The 24,748-nt window shown below is 38.9% G+C and overlaps 1 protein-coding gene and 1 pseudogene across 12 annotated transcripts in view; both read left to right on the forward strand.

The window, feature by feature from the left end:
* Nucleotides 1–24,748, forward strand: part of LOC105477937 (HEAT repeat containing 5A) — a 123,101-nt gene that overhangs the window by 72,664 nt on the left and 25,689 nt on the right. For 10 of the 12 annotated variants that reach the window (XM_071100366.1, XM_071100360.1, XM_071100359.1 and 7 more), the window contains 9 exons: nucleotides 571–760; nucleotides 1,740–1,909; nucleotides 5,355–5,381; nucleotides 8,127–8,265; nucleotides 13,893–14,072; nucleotides 16,372–16,611; nucleotides 18,513–18,694; nucleotides 22,209–22,277; nucleotides 24,556–24,735. In XM_071100366.1, the coding sequence (XP_070956467.1) occupies nucleotides 571–760; nucleotides 1,740–1,909; nucleotides 5,355–5,381; nucleotides 8,127–8,265; nucleotides 13,893–14,072; nucleotides 16,372–16,611; nucleotides 18,513–18,694; nucleotides 22,209–22,277; nucleotides 24,556–24,735 (1,377 nt within the window). The remainder of the gene's footprint in view (nucleotides 1–570; nucleotides 761–1,739; nucleotides 1,910–5,354; nucleotides 5,382–8,126; nucleotides 8,266–13,892; nucleotides 14,073–16,371; nucleotides 16,612–18,512; nucleotides 18,695–22,208; nucleotides 22,278–24,555; nucleotides 24,736–24,748) is intronic. The other 2 variants (XM_071100365.1, XM_071100367.1) reach the window with 1 other exon arrangement.
* Nucleotides 18,813–22,202, forward strand: LOC139364319 (ATP synthase F(0) complex subunit C1, mitochondrial pseudogene; annotated as a pseudogene).

The raw sequence follows: 24,748 nt of genomic DNA on the forward strand, positions 1-24,748 counted from the left end.
AACCACCACCTGAAATCAAGAAACAGCCCATTATCAATACCCCATACACACTTCTCATACTGTCTTCTAGTTAACTACTTACCCCCACCAAGGATAATCACTATCCTAATTTGCAACAGCATAAATTTGTTTTGCCTGCTTCTGTACTTTATGTAAATGGAATCATACAACATATATTCTTTTATGTCTGGCTTTCTTCACTCAACATTATGTTCAAGAGATTTGTCCATATTGTTGAATGTAATTGTAGATTTTGTTGCATCTTTTTAAAAACTTGAATTTTCATTCTTTCTATAGATTAAACAATAAAGTTTTTCAACAAACTAGATTTGATTCAAGCTGTTAGCTAAAGTACCAACTATTACTTGCAATTCTTAATGATGAACTATATCATTCTAAATTAGATGATTGCCTCTGAGTTGGAAGTCCTCCATTTCTCTTTCCGCATTAGTAGTAGCATACACATTTGCTGTTACTTTATTACTTGCTTCAACAAAAGAACAACTTAATGTATTTTATGTTTCTTAATGCTGCTGTAATGTTTTTAATTGTTTTTCTTTGTCATTACAGACCTGGGCATTACATTCTCTATCACTGATCATTGATTCTGCTGGCCCACTGTATTATGTGCATGTGGAACCTACCCTTTCTCTTATTATAATGTTGTTGTTAAATGTGCCTCCTACTCATGCTGAAGTTCACCAAAGCCTTGGTCGCTGTTTGAATGCCCTTATTACCACGTTAGGTCCAGAGCTACAAGGTGTGCATAGCTGCTTTTGTGATGTTTTACATTAAAAATAATACACATAAAAATGAATTCAGTTCGTGGTCTGTATGCTTGGCACATGATAGGTGCTGTATGTTTTGTTAAATGAATGTATAAATGCCGTTCAGCCTGATTATCTTACCTTGAAAAGACAGAGTACAATATTTCGACAATTACGTATCTCCTAAAGATACCTTCCTTAACAGTTAAAATGACAGACATGAAGCAGAATCATCCAAAGAGCTCTGATCTCTCTTTAAGAAATAAATGGCTAAGTCCAAAATTTCAAATATTGCAAGCTGTTCAAATTGCATAGTATTACATGATTATAATACATGAAAGTAATTCTTAACTAATACAAGCGAGGCTAAGTTTATTGGCAATTTCTAATTCCACTTTTTATGAAAATTTGGTATAACCTACTGATAGTCTTAGGTTCTTCTTTGCCTAATAATTTGTGTTGCAATAAACTTTTCAAATTAAGAATAACTAAAGTAGGTCAGGCACAGTGGCTCACACCTGTAATCCTAGCACTTTGGGAAGCTGAGGCAGGTGGATCACTGGAGCTCAGGATTCGAGACCAGCCTAGCCAACATGGTGAAACCCTGTCTGTAGTAAAAATACAAAAAATTAGCCAGGCATGGTGGTGTGCACCTGTAGTCCCAGCTACTCGGGAGGCTGAGGCAGGAGAATCACTTGAACCCAGGAGGCAGAAGTTGCTGTGAGCCGAAATGGCATCATTGCACTCTAGCCTGGGTGACAGACTGAGACTCTGTCTCAAAAAAAAAAAAAAAAAAAAAAAAGAATAATCTAAAAACCTGTCACTTAGATTATCCCTACTTTTGTAGAAGAAATTGTAAGTCACAGATTTGTAAGCTCAAAACTGGAAGTAAATTTTAAAACCTGTAATATATGTTTAAAGAGTAATGTTTTTATAGGCCAATTATTAAAAGCTTTCTGCTTTTTATTTTAGGTAACAGTACTTCAATTTCTACCTTAAGGGCCTCCTGTCTACTGGGTTGTGCAGTAATGCAAGATAACCCAGACTGCCTTGTTCAAGCTCAGGCCATCTCTTGCCTTCAGCAGCTTCATATGTTTGCTCCACGACATGTCAACTTGTCTAGCCTGGTTAGCTGCCTCTGTGTGAGTATAAAATTGTAAACCAGTTCTTAGTTTCTTTTATTTGAATCTTAGATTTATCCCAGTACACATTTTAATTATCCTCTAGACTATGTACAAAGTTATATGTTATATACATAGCTGTTTCCCCTCAGTTCTAGTCTTTTTGGAGAGTAGGGGGCAGCTTTCATGTAATCAGCTCCTAAATCCCTTTTATATCGATTCATTTTTCTCCCATTAATGTTGAAATTGATATTTGGAATATTTATTCATAAATCAATAAACATATATTGGGTGCTTATAATGTCCCATGTACTATATAAATCTGTGGGACATGCAAAACTTTATGTGGTCACCTGTCTCTTTTTTTTCTTCTTTTTCATCTATTCTGAGTTATTACAAAGTTCTTTACATCCCAGATGGAGAAATAACACTTTTCCTTAGTATTCCAGCAACATATACATCAATATCTGGCTTCTAATATTGTATCTACTGAATGTAGAAAGATAAAGGCCATCAACCAGAAGTTCCTTTGAAGTGGTTCGTTGTCATTGGTTTTAAGACTTCCCCTGGCCAGGCGCAGTGGCTTACGCCTGTAATCCCAACACTTCGGGAGGCCAAGGCGGGCAGATCACCTGAGGTTGGTTTAAACCCAGCTTGGCCAACATGGCGAAACCCCGTCTCTACTCAAAATACAAAAATTAGCTGGGCGTGGTGGTGGGCGCCTCTAATCCCAGCTACTGGGGAGGCTGAGCCAGAAGAATCGCTTGAACCCAGGAGGTGGAGGTTGCAGTGAGCCGAGATCGTGCCATTGGCACTCCAGCCTGGGCAACAAGAATGAAACTCCGTCTCAGGAAAAAAAAAAAAAAAGATTTACCATGTCACCAGTTTCTATCTGGACTTGCCTCAAAAATTGAGTTGCATTTGGAATTATAAATTGGCACCATTGCTTTTCAACTTTTTCTACTCCTGCAGTGTTTGTAGCACACTCCCATTAGTAACGTGACTGTTGAAAATTATATAGACCTTTCATTTTCAAGCTTAAGGCAAAATATGCAGCATTTCAGAGCTTGAAAAACCTTAGAATCTTAAAAATCTGTCATATAGATTATCCCTACTTTTGTAGAATGTTGTTTGCATTATTAAAATCAGTCTTCTCAATAAAAAGATAAACTGAAGACCAAAAAGTTAAATAACTTAAAGTAACACATGTAGCTCACCTAAGTGGTGGCTAAATCTACATTGCAGGTTTCTGGACTCCTCCTTCAGTCCTCATTTCATTATTCCGTACTATCTTTATAGATCTTATGGATAGATCTTATCTCAACTCTGCCACCTTCTAGCTGTGTGCCTTTAGGGAAGTCCCGTAATCTCTTCTAGCCTCAGCTACCTTGTCTGCAAAATATGAGGATTACACAAAATGCTGCTTATAAAGGCACACGTCTCAGGCATTTAATTAGTACTCAATAATGGTAGTTGCCCTTGCTGTCTTGACATGTGTCTTCAACACACAGTATATTATTATATTAACTATTGATACTGATAGTCTTATGAAACTATTTATTTATATATTTTTTAGAGGCAGAGTCTCACTTTGTCATCCAGGCTGGAGTGCAGTGGTGCAATCATAGCTCACAGTAGCCTCGAACTCCTAGGCTCAAGTGATCCTCCCCCCTCAGCCTCCCAAGCAGCTAGGACTACAGAAATGTACCACCACACCTAGCTAAGTTTTTTTCTTTTTTGTAGAGACAGGGTCTTGCTATGTTACCCAGGCTGGTCTTGAACTTCTGGTCTCAAGCCATCCTTCTGCCTCAGCCCAACAAAGTGCTGGGATTACAGGTGTGAGCCACCATGCCTAGCCCGATAAAACTTTAAAGAGAATGTGACTGACTTTCTGATAGAAACTTTTGTTCCTGTATTTTTTTAGATCTGGGTCAATCATTTTAGGGAAAACAGCACTTACAGGAAAAGGATTTTACCTGTACCATTCAGGGATTCTTCCCCAGGAATATTACTTTTATGTTTGAAGAGCCATTCCTAAAACCAGTTATTGGAAAAATTTTTTGCTCCTTTGCATTTGATCTTTTACTCTCCATTTAAATTTGGTGATACTGCCATTTTTACTTCTTGTCTTATAGATTTCCATTAATTACCTTTAAAATTTCTCCTTTACCTGATGCATGATTTTTTTTATTAACTAATTGAGAAATGAAGAGCAAGACTAACCCATTAATTCATGATGAATAAAATCTGATCAGCTGGGCACAGTGGCTCAGACCTGTAGTTCCAGCACTTTGGGAGGCCAAGGTAGAAGGATCATTTGAGCCCAGGAGTTCGAGACCAGTCTGGGGAACATGGTGAGACCTTGTCTCTACAAAAAATTTTAAGAAAATTACCTGGGAATGACAGTGTGCACCTGTAGTCCCATTACTACTTGGGAGGCTGAGGTGGGAGGATCACTTGAACCCAGGATGTTGAGGCAACAGTGAGCCATGATTGCGCCACTGCACTTCACCTTGGGCAGTGGAGCAAGACACTGTCTCAAAAATATAACTAAATAAAATCTGATCAAACTTACTAAGTTTTTTCCTTTCCCAAATCAAAAAAGGGTACATATTACTGCAGGAAAAAAAACAGGCATCAAAAAAAGTTACACATGAAAAAGAACAGAGATTATTATATTATCAGACTTTTGGGTACATTCAGAGCAAGTGAGAAAATCTGAAGTAACAGTTACAAATCGTATGTTAACTCATAATATTCAAGCTGTAAAATTATTTTTTAAATACACAATCATAGTCAAAAATTATCACTATAATATATTAATTTAGTGTCTCAACATTTTGGTTAGTAATTTATTCTGAATTTATTAGATTGAATTTATTATATTTTAGAGTATTCACCAAAGTAAGGAAATTGCATTTCATCATTAGGCAAAAGTCTTACAGGAAGGAATTTTCTTCTAACTGCATGCTCTTTAACTTCCATACTGAACTTGGCCTTAGCTACACTAGCAATTCTGAATATTCTCAGTTTCAAAACTTGGCTTCTAAGAGTTAAACTATAATTAACTTCTGATGAGGTAAACCATTAACTTTGCCTCTTGCTGGACACCTGCTTCATGTGAATGCAATCCAGAACACTCCTCTCACGCTCATGTCTCCTTGATTGGGTTCGATACTGAAGCTTAATCAGATTCCAAAGAAAAACCTAAAATTAATCGCGTGTACGTTTTAAAATTATATATTTATGTCTTAGAGTTCTTGAGTTGACTATTTTCAAGAACTTGGCTCAACTCGTTTTGTTGGAAAATAAAATATTTGTGGCGAATTTTTAAGCTGAAGCTAAGCCAATTTGAATGATAACTATCAACATTTATATTTTAATGCTTAGCTGACTGTTGTCAAAGTCAACCTAATATTTATCTTTTGGTTTTGTCATGACTGGTGTGTCATTTGTTTTTGTGCAGGAGATCTTGTTGGATAATTCTGTGTTGGTAGGTCCCTGACCCTTGATTCCTAACTTTTTTTGAGTTTTGCGGTGCTGTTTCTTTGTGTCATTTTTTTGGTTGTAGATGTTTGTTTTCCTCTGCATCTCTTTGTTTAAGCGAACCATTAATGCTAAGTCCAGTATGTGTAGCATGTTTCATGGTGTTTATTTGATACCAATATAAGCAAATCCTTCCTAACCTTCTCCAGCTGGTGCGCTCACTCCTTGCACTAAATTTGGTCTCCTTTTTATTTAGTATATTCGTTTCAGAAAATAATTGTAGTTACAGTTTTATTTAATTTCTGTATTTTGCCTGCTTTGTTTGTTTGCCTTAAGCCACTGTATTCCTCTTCCCAATATAAATGCTGGAGAATGACATGGAGACATTAAGCCTCCTATTTTACTTTGTGTGATAGCCTTCAATCTTTTTTCTACCAAACAGGTAAAGGGTACTTCTAAGCATGCTTTTTCTAAAAAATGTTTGACTAGCCTGAATAAATGCTGCACCTGCTTTGTATTATATGCTTGTAAGACTCCAGTTGAAATAACTAGTAGACTTATTAACTTTTCTTTAAAATTGTCTTGTAAAGTGCTTTTTTGGTCATTGTTGTTAAATACAACAGTAATCTTGGGAATGAATAAATGTAATCTTTTTATATTTTAACTTCTCTGTTATCCTAACCTGCTAACAATATAGTTTCTAAACATGGGATTACATTATACCTTGAGACTTTTCTATGAATGGCATTCCTCTCTATCCACTTTTGGGTTCATAATACAGCTTGAAGGTATAACAGAACATCCTTACAAAGCTATTCCTGCACTCTATCCTGGGTAACAGAGTGATACTCTGTCTCAAAAACAAAAAACAAAAACAAACAAACAAAAAAAAAGCTGCTCAATGATAGATGCACAAATTTGTTCTGTTTCTTGGCTTCTGATAAAATGTAGAATTTGGCTCTCTTTGCATGTGTTTCTTCTTGTATATTCTTTTTTTCTTTTTTTTCTTTTTTTGAGACAGTTTCATTCTGTCATCCAGGCTGGAGTGCAGTGGTGCAATCTCAGCTCACTGCAACTTCTGCCTCCCAGGTTCAAGGGATTCTCCTGCCTCAGCCTCCCCAGTAACTGGGACTACAGGTGTGTGCCACCATGCCTGGCTTATTTTTGTATTACTAGTAGAGACAGGGCGTGACCATGTTGGCCAGGCTGGTCTCAAACTCCTGACCTCAAGTGATCCACCTGCCTTGGCCTCCCTCAGTGTGAGCCATCATGCCCATCCCAGGCTGGAGTGCAAAGGCATGATCTCGGCTCACTGCGACCTCCACCTCCCAGATTCAAGCAATTCTCCCGCCTCAGCCTCCCGAGTAGTGGGGATTACAGGCACCTGCCACCATGTCCTGCTAATTTTTTTGTGTTTTTTAGCAGAGACAGGGTTTCACCACGTTGGCCAGGCTGGTTTTGAACTCCTGACCTCAAGTGATCCGCCCACTTCAGCCTCCCAAAGTGCTAGCGTTACAGACGTGAGCCACCACACCTGACACTCTTCTTACATATTCTTAATAGCTCCTACTACCTACCTTTTATTTCCTCCCAAAATGTAGCCTCTGCTCTTTACAAAACTTCATCTACTTCAGTCCTATTTTTCCCACATATGCCATATCTAAAGATCACTGTAGAATTATGCCATTATTTCTCAAATTTTGCTTTGAAGATCACTACCATAATATACATATTTATTTTGTAGACCATACCAAACTGATCTTTACTTTCATAGTTAGTACAAAATTTAAAATCTCAACTTTATTTCATATATGAAATCACTAAGAATTTTTATCCATTAACCTTCAACTTGTAACTGAAGTATATTACCAGTCTTATTTGCCATGGGTAGATACAGCCTATTGATACTTACATGGCATCTGTAAGATGTGTACATATATGTATTCTATCAATACATAAATATGTATTGATATATATAAATTTGGTATTCTGTAATGCTTGTCTCTAGAGAGCATTTTTGGTGAATGTTTTCTGCCTTTATTTGAAAATGCGTTTACTTTATATGTTGTCTGATTAAAATATTATTGTTAAGAGACTACACTAATAATAACTAACATTTACTATTTGGCAGGTACTGTGGTAAGCACTTTGCATGTTACTTTGTGTTAATGTCACAATAGCCCTGAGAGATGCAGTAGTGTTACAAATGAGGAAACTAAGGCACTCTAGAGGAGTTAAACAATTTGCCCACGGTCACACAGCTAGTAAGTGATGGATCTAGGACTCAAATTGAGACGTTTTGACTCTCGAACCTCCATTTTAACCAATATGCTGTATTGCCTGTATGGATTTGTATAAATTTCTGCTTAGAGAATGATAAAACATTATAATATATCTGCATGAACACAAATGTATGAACTGCAACAAAATCCTTTCCATTGTAATTCTTTTTTTCTCTTAAAACTCTGTTTGCTCATATAAATTCTGCCTTCTGACACTGCCAAAAGACTTTTGCTTAGATTTATGAGTAGTGCATAATCTAGTACACATATTACCTATTAAGCTGTTTCTAAGTTATATCATCAGAAATATATTCTAGAATAGTTTCAAGAAGTTCCTATGTATTTATAAATTGTGTCCAGCCCACTGATGGGCTGGACAGAATCAGGAAGGGGTCCAGTGAATATCTATTAGGCTTGCTGAGTGCCAACAAGAATTTTAGCTCTGTCATTCCTTAAATGGTATTTTTCAGGTGAATCTTTATAGCCCCTACTTGTTACTGAGAAGAGCAGTACTGGCTTGCTTACGTCAGCTTGTACAAAGAGAAGCAGCTGAAGTTTCAGAACATGCTGTTATGCTTGCTAAGGATAGCAGAGAAGAGTTGACTCCAGGTAATTCTCTTGATCAAGATTATGTCCAGGTCCAATGATTATTTTTATTTTAAATTTTCCATATATACATGAGTTTTGAAACAGTTTAAAAGTTAATGTGTCTTAAACCTGCTACAAGAAAGAATTGCTAACAGTTATTCCAACCAGTGATGTTACTGGTTTAGAGCAGTGGTTCTCAAACTGGTTTTCAAACCAGCAGTGTATATTTCACCTGGGAACTTGTTAGAAATGCAGATTGGGACCCATCCCAGACCTACTGAACCAGAAATCTGGGAGTATTACCTGGCAATCTGTATTTTTAAATCCATATTTTTACAGTCCCTATGTTAGTGTAGCTGTGTGCCACATAATGGCATTTTGGTCAACAACAGACTGCATTTACAACAGTGGTCCCATAAGATTATAATACCATATCTTTTTTTTCTATGTTTTGATACACAAATGCTTACCATTGTGTTATAATTGCCTATAGTATCCAGTACAGTAAGTTGTTCTATGGGTTTGTAGCCTATGAGTAGTCTGTACCATCTAGGTTTGGGTAAGCACACTCTATGATGTTCACATGACAATGAAATTGCCTAACAACACATTCTTCAGAACGTAATCCTATTAAGGCGTGCATGACTGTACTAAAGTTTGAGAGCCAATGATCTAGAGCAAGTTTTTTCACAGCAGTCTAATGAAATGTGATTAGCCCTTAAATAATTTATCACACATGCCTCTGTTTGCTGCAGAATCTCACTTTCATAAAATTTATTATAGTTACGTCTGCTACAAGTTAAAGAGTTTTTAATGCCCCTTCTTTTACATTTTAGAGCTGAATTAAAGGATTTCTTAACCAGTAGGGATTTAAGTGTATATCACTTCATTTTAAAACTATTATATGAATAACCTGAATTTGTATATGAATTCAAAGAAACTGCTAGCCTACAAAAATAGTAATAATAGGCCAGGCGTGGTGGCTCACACCTGTAATCTTAAGCACTTTGTGAGGCCAAGGCGAGAGGACTGTCTTAGGTCAGGAGTTCAAAAACAGTCTGGGCCCAGACACACTGGCTCATGCTTGTAATCTCAGCACTTTGGGAGGCCAAGATAAGAGGACAGCTTGAGGCCAGGAGTTCAAGACCAGCCTGGTCAACATAGTGAGACCTCATCTCTATTTTTAAATATATATATATTTTATACATATGTATATATATTTTTTTTTGTGTGTGTGTGTGTATATATATATATTTAAAAAACACCCTGGGCAACATGGCATGACCCCATCTCTACAAAAAAAATTTTAAATTAGCCAGGTGTGGTGGTACACATCTGTAGTCCCAGCTACTAATTAATCAGGAGGCTGAGAGAAGAGAATTGCTTGAGCCCAGGAGTTTGAGGTTTCTGTGAGTTATTATGCCACCACACTGCAGCCTGGGTAACAGATCAAAACACTGACTCCAAAAAAAACCAGTAATTATCTTACACTCTGGCCAGTCGCAGTTGCTCACACTTGTAATCCCAGTACTTCGGGAGGCCAAGGTGGGCAGATCACCTGAGGTCAGGAGTTCGAGACCAGCCTGGCCAACATGGCAAAACCCTGTCTCTACTAAAAATATAAAAAATTAGCTGTGTGTGGCGGCATGCGCCTGTAGTCCCAGCTGCTTGAGAGGCTGGGGCACAAGAATTGGTTGAACCCAGGAGGGGGAGGTTGTGGTGGGCCGAAATTGCACCACTGCACTCCAGCCTGGGCACCAGAGTGAGACTCTGTCTCAAAAAAAAAAAATCATTTGTGTGTATAGTTTTCAAAGTACTGTCATACTTTTAGAAAGTCATAACCTTCACGGAGCTTTTCAGTATCTTAAGTTTTTAGATCCATAATATATTTTACTATCAATAACAGTTCTTTAAGTAACAGTTTTATTCTTACATTAAAATGTTTAGGGAGCTGAGCCAGTTGTGGTGGCATGTACTTGTAGTCCCAGCTTCCTTAGAGGCTGAGGTGAGAAGATCACTTTAGTCCAGGAATTCAAGGCCAGCCTAAGCAACATAGTGAGACCTTGTCTCTAACAAAAACAAAAACAAATTTTTTGCTTCAACTTGCATAAATCAGCATGGCTGGGCTGCTATTCAGGCATACATATACATAATACCTAGTATTGTGGGTTTAGTTCCAGACCCTGCAATTAAAGCAAGTCAGGAATTTTTTGGTTTTCCAGTGCATATCAGAATTATGTTTGTACTATACTGTAGTCTGCTAAGTGTGAGATAGCATTATGGCTAAAAAAGCAATGTACATACCTTAATTTAAGAATTCTTTATTGCTAAAAAATGCTAACCATCATCTGAGCTTTCAGTGAGTCATAATATTTTTGCTGGTAGAGGGTCTTGCCTCAGTGTTGATGGCTGCTTAATCAGGGTGGCGGTTGCTAAAGGTTTGGAGTGGCTGTGGCAATTTTGGCCATTTCTTTTCTTTTTTTTCTTTTTTTTTTCTGAGACAGAGTATTGGTCTGTCTCCCAGGCAAGAGTGCAGTGGCGCCCTCTCAGCCTAGTGCAAGCTCTGCCTCCGGGTTTCTGCCATTCTTCTGCCTCAGCCTCCGAGTAGCTGGGACTACAGGCGCCCGCCACCATACCCGGCTAATTTTTTGTATTTTTAGTAGAGATGGCATTTCACCATGTTAGCCAGGATGGTCTCGATCTCCTGACCTCGTGATCCACTCGTCTCGGCCTCCCAAAGTGCTGGGACTACAGGCATGAGCCACCACGCCCAGCCAGCAATTTCTTAAAATAAGACAGCAATGAAGTTTGCCATATTCATTGACTTCCTTTCATGAAAGATTACTCTGTAACATGCAATGCTTTTTGATAGCATTTTACTTAGAGTAGAACTTTGAAAACTGGAGTTAATTCTCTCAAACCTGCTACCACTTTATCAACTAAATTCACATAACATTCTGAACCCTTTGTTGTAATTTCAACAGTGTTCACAGCATCTTCACCCGGAGTAGATTCCATCTCCAAAAACCATCTAGAATGATGAATTCTTTCCGGAGGTTTTCAGTTACTTTGCCCAGATCCATCTGTCTGTGGCAGCTGTAGCCTTACAATGTATTTTTTAAATAAGACAACTTGAAAGTCAAAATGACTCCTTAATCTGCAGAATGGATATTGTGTTAACCGGCATGACAACGTTTATCTCCTTGTACCTCTCCATGAGAGCTCTTGGATGACTAGGCACATTGTCAGTGAGCAGAAATATTTTGAAAATAATCTTTTTTTTTTTTTCTGAGCAGTAGGTCTTAACAGTAGACTTAAAATATTCAGTAAACTGTGTTGTAAACAGATATGCTATCATCCAGGCTAGATTTGGCATAATTCTTTTATTTATTTATTTTTTTTTAAGACAGGGTCTCTCTCTGTTGCCCTGGCTAGAGGGCAGTGGCACGACCTGGGCTCACTGCAGCCTCTACTTTCCAGGCTCATGTGATCTTTCCACCTCAGCCTCTTTGGTAGCTGGGACTACAAATGAATGTCACCTCACCCAGCTAAATTTTTTTGTGTGTTTTTTGTGGAGATGGGGTCTCACTTTGTTGCCCAGGCTGGTCTTGATCTCCTGGGCTCAAGTGATCCACCTGCCTCAGCCTCCCAAAGTGCTGAGATTACAAGTGTGAGCCACCATGCCTGGCCTGAAACCTCTTTTTTAAATAAATTACCCAGTCTTGGGTATGTCTTTATAGCAGTGTGAAAACGGACTAATGTGAAGGACACACCCGTACATGATCACACACCTAAGAAAATCAATATTGATTTACAGCCCTCACACACATTTCCCTAGTCATCCAAAAAATGTCCTTTATGATTCCTCACCTCCTCACCACCACCTAAATCTAAGATCCAGTTATGACTCACATTACCTTAGCCATTATATCTTTTTAGATCCCTAATCTGAAACATTTGTATCACCTCTTTCTGATCTTTGAAAGATAATTTCTCTTTTAAAATAGCCTAATACCAACAAAACAAAACACCCACAAAGGCCAGGCACAGTGGCTCACGCCTATAATCCCAACACTTTGGGAGGCTGAGGCAGGTGGATCTGAGGTCAGGAGTTCAAGACCAGCCTGGCAAACATGGTGAAACCTCGTCTCTACAAGGTAATACAAAAAAGTTAGCTTTTTTTTGGGGGGGGGGGCATGGTGGCACATGCCTGTAATCCCAGCTACTGGAGAGGCTGAGGCAGGAGAATTGCTTGAACTCGGGAGGCAGAGATTGCAGTGAGATTGTGCCACTGTACTCCAACCTGGGTGACAGAGCAAGACTCTATCTCTAAAAAATAAATAAATAAAATAGAATAGCCTACTAATAATATAACCTTTCAAATCTACATACTTTCATAAATGCTAGATGAGTTAACTCTTCAAGAGAAAATGTATTTGTCTGTTTGGCATTTTCAGAATTAAAGGTAATAGTAGATGCTAGATCAAGGCTTGTATTTCCCCTTTGAGGTATTACTTTGTAGTAAGAATATTGTATAGTGATATATGTTTATTCAGTAGTCCCAATAGCTTAGTTGTAGTAATTAAACAGTGTTTTCCATATAGTGGTAGTTTTCTGTTTGGGCTTTACTCTCACATTAATATATTTTAAAGCTTTATACCAGAATAAGGAAAACTTAATTATGTTTATTTAAAATTAGAAAATAATTATACTGGGCCGGGCGTGGTGGCTCATGCCTGTAATCCTAGCACTTTGGGAGGCCTGGGTATGCGGATCACCTGAGGTCAGGAGTTCAAGACCAGCCTGACCACTGGTGAAACCCATCTCTACTAAAAATACAAAACTTAGCAGGGCATGGTAGTGGGCGCCTGTAGTCCCAGCTGTTCAGGAGTCTGAGACAGGAGAACTGCTTCAACCTGGGGGGCGGAGGTTGCAGTAAGCCGAGATCACACCACTTCACTCCATCCTGGGTGACAGAGTGAGACTCTGTCTCAAAAGGAAAAAATAAATAAATAAGCACTGAATAAAATTTATAAGTATTGAGCTGGGTGCAGTGGCTCAGACCTGTAATCCCAGCCCTTTGGGAGGCTGAGACGGGTGGATCGCCTGAGGTCAGGAGTTCGAGACCAGCCTGGGCAATGTAGTGAAACCCCACCTCTACTAAAAATACAAAAAATTAGCTGGGCGTGGTGGTGGGTGCCTGTAATTCTAGCTACTAGGGAGGCTGAGGCAGGAGAACCACTTGAACCTGGGAGGCAGAGGTTGCAGTGAGCCGAGATTTTGCCCTTGCACTCCAGTCTGGGCAACAAGAGCGAAACTCCATCTCAAATAAAGAGAAAAAAAAAGTTTTATAAGTATTGGACACTTATTGGGTAAAACTTTTTACCTGATTAAGAAAACATATTAATAATAACATATTAATACTTTTTTTAATGACATTACATAAATTACAGCTATATAGGGTCATAAATAATCCCAAAATTCAAGTGTGAACTAAAATGGATCTCACTAGATTAAAGCACAGTATTTGGGCTAGTTCTTTAAGATATATTTTCATCTAGTATTTGAATAACTACTGAATGTGTGAGCTTGTGATATGGTAGTTTTGTTTTCTGTGTTACTTCAATAGTTGATTTTCTTCTTGTCAGATGCTAACATCAGAGAAGTCGGCCTTGAGGGGGCATTATTGATCTTACTAGACAAAGAGACAGATGAGAGATTATGCCATGATATCAAAGAGACTTTAAATTATATGCTTACGTCTATGGCAGTGGAAAAACTCTCCCTGTGGTTAAAACTTTGTAAAGATGTACTTGCTGCATCAGCTGGTAAGTATTGGTCATTAACAGTTAAAATAATAAAATTGAAATTTAAAACTTTACCTAAAATTGTTTACCACTGAGAATTCATCAGTCTTGTCTAACTAGCTGGATTCTGATTGTCTGATTATTGCTTTTCTTCAAATGAAGATTATATTTCTAGTGTTTTAGAATTCTCTTTAATTTGAACAATATAAATCCAATACTTAAACCTGCTTTTTCCCTTTGGCTGTCTTAGATGACTTTCCTATATAAAGCAAACTAAAAAGTAGAGTTATTTCTGCTCTAAAAGGTGTGACTTGATTTATATTGTCCCCATCATTTCTTTTCATACATGCAATATATATTTGAGACCAGGTGCAGTGGCTTACCCCTGTAATCCCAGCACTTTGGGAGGCTGAGGCAGACAGATTGCTCAAGTCCACGAGTTTGAGACCACCCTGGGCAACGTGGAAAAACACCATCTCTACAAAAAAAAATTTTTTTTTAATTAGCTGGGCCTGATGGCTCACACCTGTAGTCCCAGCTACGCAGGAGGCTAAGATGGGAGGATTGCTTGAGCCCAAGAGGCAGAAGTTGCAGTGAGCCAAGATCATACCACTGCACTCCAGCCTGGGCAATAAAGTGAAACCATGTCTCTACATACATACATGCATTCATACATACCCACCCCACCCCTCGCACCATATGAAATTACTTAGTCACCATAAGAGAAAATTACACAAAGTTATGACATTTTGAGCAAGCCAGTTTCACTACATACAATAATGTTAATTTCAAGTAGTATTAGAAAACAGTGTTATTACCCTAATGTCTTTAGTAATACAAGATAATTGTTTATGAGAAAGTATATTTGAATATTTAAAATTCGTATCCTTGGGATAAGAGAGAAAATAAATGAGAGGAAGAAAAAAGAAAAAAAAACAGTTCTTTTCTAAGAACTGTACATAATTTATCTGATTTAAGCCTTTAACCCATCCTATGCATAGGCAATTTTATTCTATTTTATAGAAGAGAAAATAGGCCTGGAGAGGTAACCTGCCTGAGGACATAAGACAGATTCAGTCCTACACCTACATAACTTTTAAAATCCGCAACCTTTCCACTATACTTCAGTCCTCCCAACTCAGTTGCCCAAGCCTTAGAATTTAATGTAGCTCTCATGTCTGAATTGTGTGGTAGGAGAAAAGTTAACATCAAATTCCTGGAATGTTTTGTATTCTCTCCTCTGTCTATCTTCATTCTTATTGGTCCCTCTTCCAATAATTTACACTGGCTGTTTCAACTATTACGCTATACATATTTTATTTTTCTAATTTTCTCTTCTGTTCCCCACTACTCAAGAAATTGCAAGGACTTCTTTAAAAGAAAATGTCGCCTGAGCCCAGGTGTTCGAGGGTGCAGTGAGCCATGATTGTGTAACAGAGCAAGATCTTGTCTCAAAAAAAAAAGAGAAAGAAAATATGTGTGTGCATAGATAGACTGGTTACGTTTTTCTGGTATCTCACTTACCTTTTTTAAATTTTGCATTCATGCTCCCTGAGCTCGCTCAATTTTATCTTGCCATTAATTCTTCATCTTCTGTGGTTTGGCTCCATACCTTCTCAGGAAAACACCTTCTAGTCTCTGTTAACTTGACCATAACTTTATTTGTGACATCTGTGGTATTCTAACATGTAAAAAAATATTGACATACAGGATAATACAAGAAAACCAGTTTGCTTTGTTTCATAGCATTAGTTCCATTTTCAGTTGTTAAACAGTTTGTAAATTTAACAGTTAATAAGTAGAGGAGATAATTCACTACTCGGTGACTCCAGCTATCGGTACAATTTTGATACTGTAATGATAGCAATGAGTCTATCCTAAGAAAAATATTTTCAGACAATTTCAGTGGATTCAGGAACCTCCTGAAATCCATACAAGGCTCCAGTGTCAAAACAGCCTTCCCAGTGTATCCCACCCACACGTCCTACTAGAGAATTTTGAGTCTCCTTAAGTACATCCATCTACCTGCAGGGGATTGATAATTATTTCAGTATCTACTATTGTGTTTGTTTTTTACTTTGAGTATAATTTGACAGCTTTGTCATTTTGACCTGTAACAGTTGTTAGAGTGTCTCCTTTAGACAACTGTAGTTGTCTGTAGTTATTAGACCTAATTATTTGATGTTAATAAAAAGATGATTGATCAGTAGCAATTGATAATTGAGCAATTCTAGTCTGAATTTGGAGTCGTTTTTGTGTTCCTTTTGATATATATATCTTTCAGTTGATTATAATTACGTATGTTCTCCTTTTATAAAAGATTGTACAGCTATAACTTGTGTGGATACAATGCAAGAAGAAGAAGGAGATAAAGGGGATGATGCCTCAGTCCTGACCACCAGACATGACGAAAAATCCCATCCTTTTACCAATCCTCGATGGGCTACTAGAGTCTTTGCTGCTGAGTGTGTCTGTAGGATAATTAACCAATGTGAGAATGCTACCAGTGCACATTTTGACATTGCTTTAGCACAAGAAATGAAAAAAAAAGATTCAAGAAGTAAGTGACATAGTGATGAAAACACCAAATGATATATGTAAAAGTGCTGTCTGCTTACGGTTTTATTATTTTAAAAATGAAACTAGCCAGACACAGTGGCTCATACCTACAATCCCAACACTTTGGGAGGCTGAGGCAGGAGGATCACTTGAGCCCAGGAGTTTGAAACCAGCCTGGGCAATAATGAAATGTTGTCTCTATTAAAAATTTTTTTTAATTAGTGGGGCATGGTGGCATGCGCTGATAGTTCCAGCTACTTGGGAGGCTGAGGCAGGAGGATCACTTGAGCTCAGGAGTTCGAGCTTGTAGTGAGCTGTGATCACATCACTTCATGTTTAAATATGTTTGTAATGGTTAAGCTTCTTATATTGGTATTCACTTTAATGAGCATGTGCAATGCATTAAGTTTATAGAAAATAATTGGTTCTTGGGAATTAGTATGAACATTTACTAGTTCTCAAAAATTATTTCCTGGTTTGTAACTTGGGCCAGTTTTTGCTTATAGATTATTTTAATATCGTAGATATTATAATCTGTTATAACTAGAAAACATTTGAACTTTTCTCAATGTTAAGTAAACCTGATTGTAAGACCATTTTGATCACCTCTTACTGTTCAGCTGTATTATTTTTACCTATTTATGTTTGTCTTTATGGTTTGATGTCTGATTTTTTAAATTCACTTAAGCTGATATGTTCAAAGATACAATATATATTTGTTCTTTTTTTTTTTTTTTTTTGGGACAGCATCTCGCTCTGTCACCCAGGCTGGAGTGCAATGGCATGATCACAGCTCACTGTAACCTCAATCTTCCAGGCTCAAGCAATCCTCCCACCCCAGCCTCCCGAGTAACTGGGACAACAGGCATATACCACCATCCCCATCTAATTTTTTAATTTTTCTGTAGAAATGAGATCTTATTATGTTTCCTGGGCTGGTCTCAAACTTCTGGGCTTAAGTGACTCTCCTACCTCAGCCTCCCAAAGTGCTGGGATTATAGGCATTAGCCACCACACCTGTCCACAGTTCATATTTCTAAATTCCTTAGAAGTGTGCTTTACCAGACAAAAGAATTACAAAGCAAAATGTTGCTGTTGCCAGTCTGAGTATGAATTAGGTATCTCTGGTTTAATTATTTTTTTAAGTATGCATTTATTGAGTCTCTTGTGAAGAGCACTGTGCTAGATACTTACAGTTGCAAAACATACATGCTATAGATACTTACTGATTCCTGTGCTCTCAGTTAAAGTTGTAGTTGGCATTTACTAAGATATGTTGATTTCTTCTGTTAAATGATTTTCTTATATCTCTCCACAGGAGGTATATTATACCAAACAATGTGTTGTAGGAATTAAAGGAATTCCCATTTATCATTTCTGCAGCTAGAAATGTTTTTTATACTCCCATCATTTGTATATTTGGTAATATATGTAAAAATAAGATATTGTAGTTCATATAAAGAGCCACATACAACTTTTTTTTAAAGGAACATTACATCTTAGCTTCAACTTGACATAAAGAGGATAAATTTCTGCTTAATTAATCAAAGCCCAAAGTCTCCTCTGTACCAACTAATGTACTTTTATCATAAAATCTGAACAAAATTTTATTGAAGATACTATTAGGACTCTTAAAAAATGCTAATTCTGCCCTGAGTAGCTATAAATACTTACTAGCTTTGGGACAGTTTTTTTGTGTGTATTTACAGTGTACATTAAATCCAGCTTTAAAGTCTCTATTTAACAAACAGTAAAAACAGTATTTCAAGTCAGAGGTACTTAAAGTCTAGGTTATAAAATTAAAGGAGGAAAAATTATCACTTAATGTAAGTCTTAGTTCCAGCACATTTTTTTGATGTTTTCTAATCTTTTTTTCTCCCAATATGTTTTTTAATCTTATAGATGACTTTTTGGTGCTGCATCTTGCTGACTTAATTCGCATGGCTTTTATGGCTGCCACAGATCACAGTGACCAGCTCCGTCTTTCTGGCCTTGAAATGCTGTTAGTTGTTATTCGGCGATTTGCAACTGTTCCAGAACCAGAGTTTCCAGGTCATGTGATTCTGGAACAGTATCAAGCCAATGTAAGCACTTTCTGTTAGAGAATTTTATTATTAAACACACAGATAAAAAGTCTATGAGGCCAGGCACGGTGGCTCACGCCTGTAATCCCAGCACTTCAGGAGGCCAAGGCGGGTAGGTAGCTTTGAGCTCAGGAGTTCAAGACCAGGCAGCATGACGAAACCCCATCTCTACCAAAAATACAAAACTAGCTGGCATGGTGGTGTGTACCGGTAGTCTCAGGCTGAGGTGGGAGAATCACTTGAGCCTGGGAGACGGAGGTTGCAATGAGCTGAGATTGTGCCACTGCACTCCAGCCTGGGTGACACAGATCCAGACACTGTCTCAAAAAAAAAAGTCTGAAACTGTCTGAGGATGGGAAAGTTAAAAAATAGAAGAAGAAGAAGAAAGGGGGAAAGAAAAAGAAAGAGAGGGAGGGAGGGAAGAAAGAAAGGAGGAAGGATCTGTCTATGAACCAAATTGGGATATCACTTCATAAATGAGTATGTATCTCTGCTAACGTATCACCAGTATAATCCATATATAGAAAGTACATGTCTTTGAAGAAGAAATCTTTCGGTTAATATTTTATAAAGCTTCAAGTAAAAGCAAAGTACATAAAACATGTCTTTTGGGCGCAGTAGTATGCCTGTAGTCCCAGCTCCTTAGAAGGCTGAGGCAGGAAGATCACTTGAGCCCAGAAGTTCAAGTCTAGTCTGGGCATCATAGGGAGACCCCCATCTCCACGGAGGGGGAAAAAAGGCCCTATTAAGGAAAACAAAAACAAAAAAAATGAGTGTTTTATAACTTTAAAGGTTAATTTTCAGGGTAGAAGAAGCTGAGCACTGAGACCAAGGGCTAAAGATGGGAGACTGAAAAAATGCAGACCACCGGGGTACTACTCATTTCTCCAGCTCTGATCTGCTGTTGTACCAGGGGTCTCATCAGGCCTGTGTCTACCTCGTTCTTGAATAGCCCAGAAAATTCATCTAAACAGCCTTCCTACAGCAACTCCCCGTTCCAGGTGGCCAGACAGGAGTTCCAGGCCAGTGTTGTCTCCCGGGACATTGACACAGCAGCCAAGTTTATTAGTGCTGGGTCAGCTGCAGTTGGTGTGGCTGGTTCAGGGGCTGGCATTGGAGCGGTGTTTGGCATCTTGATTATTGGCTATGCCAGGAACCTGTCTCTCAAGCAGCAACTCTTCTCCTATGCCATTCTGGGCTTTGCCCTGTCTGAGGCCATGGGGCTCTTCTCTTCTGTTTTATGGTCTCCTTCATCCTCTTCACCATGTTAGGCTCCTTGGGGGTCACCTGTCTGTGCCTGCAGCTGCAACTTCATGCCATTCCTGGTGCTGGGGTGTGCTAAGCTTTACCATTAAACACAACATTTCTCTAAATAAATAAATAAATAAAGGTTAATTTTCATGATATATAAAAACTCCTTCATTTATTTTCTAGACCTAGGAAATCATTCAGATGTCTGTGAGGTTTTTGTTGTTGTTTTTGAGACAAGGTTTTACCCTGTTGCCCAGGCTGGAGTGCAGTGGCATGATTTTGGCTCACTGAAACCTCAAGTAGCTGTAACTACAGCCACACGCCACCATGCTTGGCTAACTTTTGTATTTTTTTTGTAAAGACAGAGTTTTACCATGTTGCCCAAGCTGGTCTCAAACTCTTGGACTGAAGTGATCTGTCTGCTTCCACCTCCAGTGTGCTGGGACTACAGGCATGAGCCACCAGGCCCAGCCCAAGGATTCAGGTTTCTGTTACTGGTTTTGTAATATTTTTAACTGATTATTTGACTGGTCCATTGAACAATTTAAGAAGAACAAGGAAGATAACAAAATCATCAGCTGTCTTGTAATCCTTTAACAGCATTCATCCAAGGAGATCTCTCTTTATTATTCAGAAGCAACTTCTGATGGCTAGCAGTTAGGGAGTCCAGAGCAGTTCATCAGTTGATTAGTGGTCTTTTTCACTTTGTTCAGCTAATACCAACATATGCTTAGGGACAAAGCAAAATGAAGGGATTAAAGTTACTTGGAACTACCATGTTAGAGGCTGGGCGCAATGGCTTACGCCTGTAATCCCAGCACCTTGGGAGGCCAAGGCGGGCGGATCACCTGAGATCAGGAGTTTGAGACCAGCCTGGCCAACGTGGTGAAACCCCATCTCTACTAAAAATACAAAAATGAGCTAGGTGTGGTGGCAGGCTCGTGTAATCCCAGCTACTCCGGAGGCTGAGGCAGGAGAATCACTTGAACCCAGAAGGCAGAGATTGCAGTGAGCTGAGATCGTGCCATTGCACTCCAGCCTGAGGGACAAGAGCGAGACTTTGTCTCAAAAAAAAAAAGAAGGCCGGGCGCGGTGGCTCAAGCCTGTAATCCCAGCACTTTGGGAGGCCGAGACGGGCGGATCACGAGGTCAGGAGATCGAGACCATCCTGGCTAACACGGTGAAACCCCGTCTCTACTAAAAATACAAAAAATTAGCCGGGCAAGGTGGCAGGCGCCTGTAGTCCCAACTACTCGGGAGGCTGAGGCAGGAGAATGGCGTGAACCTGGGAGGCGGAGCTTGCAGTGAGCTGAGATCCGGCCAGTGCACTCCAGCCTGGGCGGCAGAGCAAGACTCCGTCTCAAAAAAAAAAAAAAAAAAAAAAAAAAAGAAAAAAGAAAAACTGTATTAGAATAAAATATTATAATTCAACTTAATTAAGAGGAGCTCTGTTATATTTTTAGCCCTCTCACAATTGCAAGTGCTAGAAATACAATTAGAACTCAAGCAGAAAAGGAAAATTATTATAGGACTCTCTTAGTTGTCTCTGCTTTCTTTCACAGTGGCCTTATTTTCAGGTTTATTCTCTCCAAGTGAAATCAAGATGGCTGTCTTAGCCTACCCGGGGCCTCAGAAAGATACAGTGCTTCTTTCCCAGTACTCCCAGTGAAAATCTTGAGAGCCTTCAGTATCCCAGCATGAGTCTCTGGAGCCAGGCAACGCTGTTAGCTCCAAACCAACAATGTGGATTAAGAGTTGGGGAGAGGCCGGGCACGGTGGCGCACACCTGTAATCCCAGCACTTTGGGAGGAGGCAGGTGGATCACTTGAGGTCAGGAGTTGGAGACCAACCAGACTGGCCAACATAGTGAAACCCCGTCTCCACTAAAAATACAAAATTAGCTGGTTGTGGTGGCTTGCATCTGTAATCCCAGCTACTTGGGAAACTGAGGCAGGAGAATCACTTGAACCTGGGAGGCGGAGGTTGTAGTGAGCTGAGATTGCGCCACTGCACTCCAGCCTGCCTGGGCGACCAAGACTCTGTCTCAAAACAAAAAAAAAGAGTTGGGGAGAGAAGATCATTCCCCAAAGGAAAAATTGGGATGTTGTTACCTAAAAACAGGGGAAGATATGCTGGGTAGACAAAACAACAGCTGTCCATAATACCTGTTATAAATAAATAATTTTAAAATAACATTAAAAAGAGGGAGAACTTGTGCTGTCTTACTTATTGATGTTTGATATGTCATGTAATTTCTTTCCAGGTAGGAGCAGCACTTAGACCAGCCTTCACGTCAGAGACACCACCTGATGTCACTGCTAAAGCGTGTCAGGTAAATGGTTAAAAGATGAAGCTTAAGAAATAATCTTGGGACGCAATCCTCCAGTTAATATTTTTTACCAATGTTTTTTCTTTATAGATGTCTTACCATCAATCACAGCTTACACTTTTCTTCTTAAATGTAGAGAACTTACTCTTCCTTTTTGATAACTGCATGATAGTCCACTATATAGATATGTTATAATTTTTTTAACCAGTTCCATATTGACGGACACTGGGTTTTTTGTCTTTTGCTATTAGAATAGTGCTGTATGAGTGACCTTGTGCATAGGTCATTTCACTGGGTGTAAGCATGTCTGTGAGATAAATCCCCCAAAATTGAATTGATGGATTCCCCCAAAATTGAATGGATGAATAATTAATGGTTGATGGATATTAGAGATGTTTACCATTTAAATTTCCACCAACAATGTTATACAAGTACCTGTTTTACCACAGTCCCAGCAACATTGTGAGTCATCAAACTTTCAGATTTTTGTCTGTACGAGACTTTAATAAAAGACTATCTCGAGATAGTTTAGATTTGTATTTCAAGTGAGATTGAGCACTTTTTCATATACCTAAGAGCCATATAATATACAATTTTAAACCATTGCTTTTCTGAGACTGCATTGTCAAACACTTAATATCCAGCCCTAGGCCAGGTACAGTGACTCACACCTGTAATCCCAGCACTTTGGGAGGCCAAGGCAGGTGGATCACTTGAGGTCAGGAGTTAGAGGCCAGCCTGGCCAACATGGTGAAACCCTGTCTACTAAAAGTACAAAAAAATGAGCCAGGCGTGGTGGCAAGTACCTATTGTCCCAGCTGCTCAGGAGGCTAAGGTGGGAGGATCACCTGAACCTGGGAGGCGGAGGCTGCAGTGAGCTGAGATCATGCCACTGCACTCCAGCCTGGGCAACAGAGGGAGACTCCATCTCAAAAAAAAAAAAAAAAAAATCTAGCCCGGAATGACCTGAGCTAATTGCAAGCAGGACTGATATGAATAAATTAATTATAAACATAGTGGGAAAAACTAATTTTAGTCAGTCCTTTCAATTTTTATTTAATTGTACTTGGGAAATAGTTGAGTGCTTTTACTATTCAGAGAACTATGTTAAATGTTGTATGAATCTCTAATTTATTATAACTTTATTATGTGTGTTCCTGCTCTAAGCCACTTGAAATAGTTTGTGAGATGAGATAATAACTAACTAAATACACAGAAGAGGAAAAATAAATTGTCCTTAGAAAAAGAGAAATATCAGCTGGACACAGTGACTCATTCCTATAATCCCAGCCCTTTGGGAGGCCAAGGCAAGTGGCTCACTTGAGCTCAGGAGTTTGAGACCAGCCTGGGCAACATAGGAAGAACCTTTCTCTATAAAAAATAAAAAATTAGCCAGGCGTGGTGGTATGTGCCTGTGGTCCTGGCTACTCAGGAGGCTGAGGTGGGAGGATCCCCTGGGCCGTGGAGGTCAAGGTTGTAGGAGCTGTGATGGCACCCCTGCATTCCAGCCTGGGCTACAGAGCAAGATTCTATCCCAAAAAAAGAGAGAGAAATATCATGGCACCTGGACCAAGTGTTTTGCATTGTAGAATTAATGATGTTTTGTTTTTAAGATTAAAAAGATACTGTCTTCAAAACAATCAAAAATTTTGTTGGGGTTTTATTATTTCATAGCTTCATTTCTCCATATTAATATGTCTAGAACTGTTCAATTTATATGCTCATTAGCACTGATTTCCTTGCTTCAACCTTAGACTTCATTCCCTTTGGAAATGCTGGCTTTTGACTATCATTATCAGCCTCCTTCCACGGATTTCTTGAAAGCAATAGCAATATAGTCTCAGTGACTAGATTCTTGAGATGTGAGTGAGCTCTGCTGAACTCAAAAGGGAGATTTTTTTTTTTAAGAGATGGGTTTTTTTGGTTTTTTTTGTTTTAAGAGATGGGGTCTCACTCTGCCAGCGAGTCTAGAGATCTGGAGTGTAGTGGCTCAATCCTCTCGCTCACTGTGTCCTCAAACTCATGGGCTCATGCAGTCCTCCTGCCCTAGCCTTCTGAGTAGCTAGTACTACAGGTGCACATTACCATGCCCAGCTGATTTTTGTATTTTCCTTTAGGCAGAGTTTTGCCATGTTGCCCAGGCTTGTCTCAAACTCCTGAGCTCAAGCAGTCTGCCTGCCTCAGCTCCCAAAGTGCTGGGATTACAGGTATGAGCCACCATGCCCAGCCAAGGGAGATACTTATAATTTTAAAATATAACTTTTAATTTCTTGAAAACTAGGTTTGCAGTGCCTGGATCGCAAGTGGAGTTGTAAGTGACCTTAATGATCTCCGAAGAGTTCATCAGTTGCTTGTTTCATCTTTAACTAAAATACAGGCTGGAAAAGAAGCTCTAAGTCACTTATATAATGAAAGTGCTTCTACCATGGAGATCTTAGCTGTGCTTAAAGCCTGGGCAGAGGTTGGTATTTCTT

The sequence above is a fragment of the Macaca nemestrina genome, chromosome 7 (genome assembly GCF_043159975.1).
Source record: "Macaca nemestrina isolate mMacNem1 chromosome 7, mMacNem.hap1, whole genome shotgun sequence".
NCBI classification, from domain to species: Eukaryota; Metazoa; Chordata; class Mammalia; order Primates; family Cercopithecidae; genus Macaca; species Macaca nemestrina.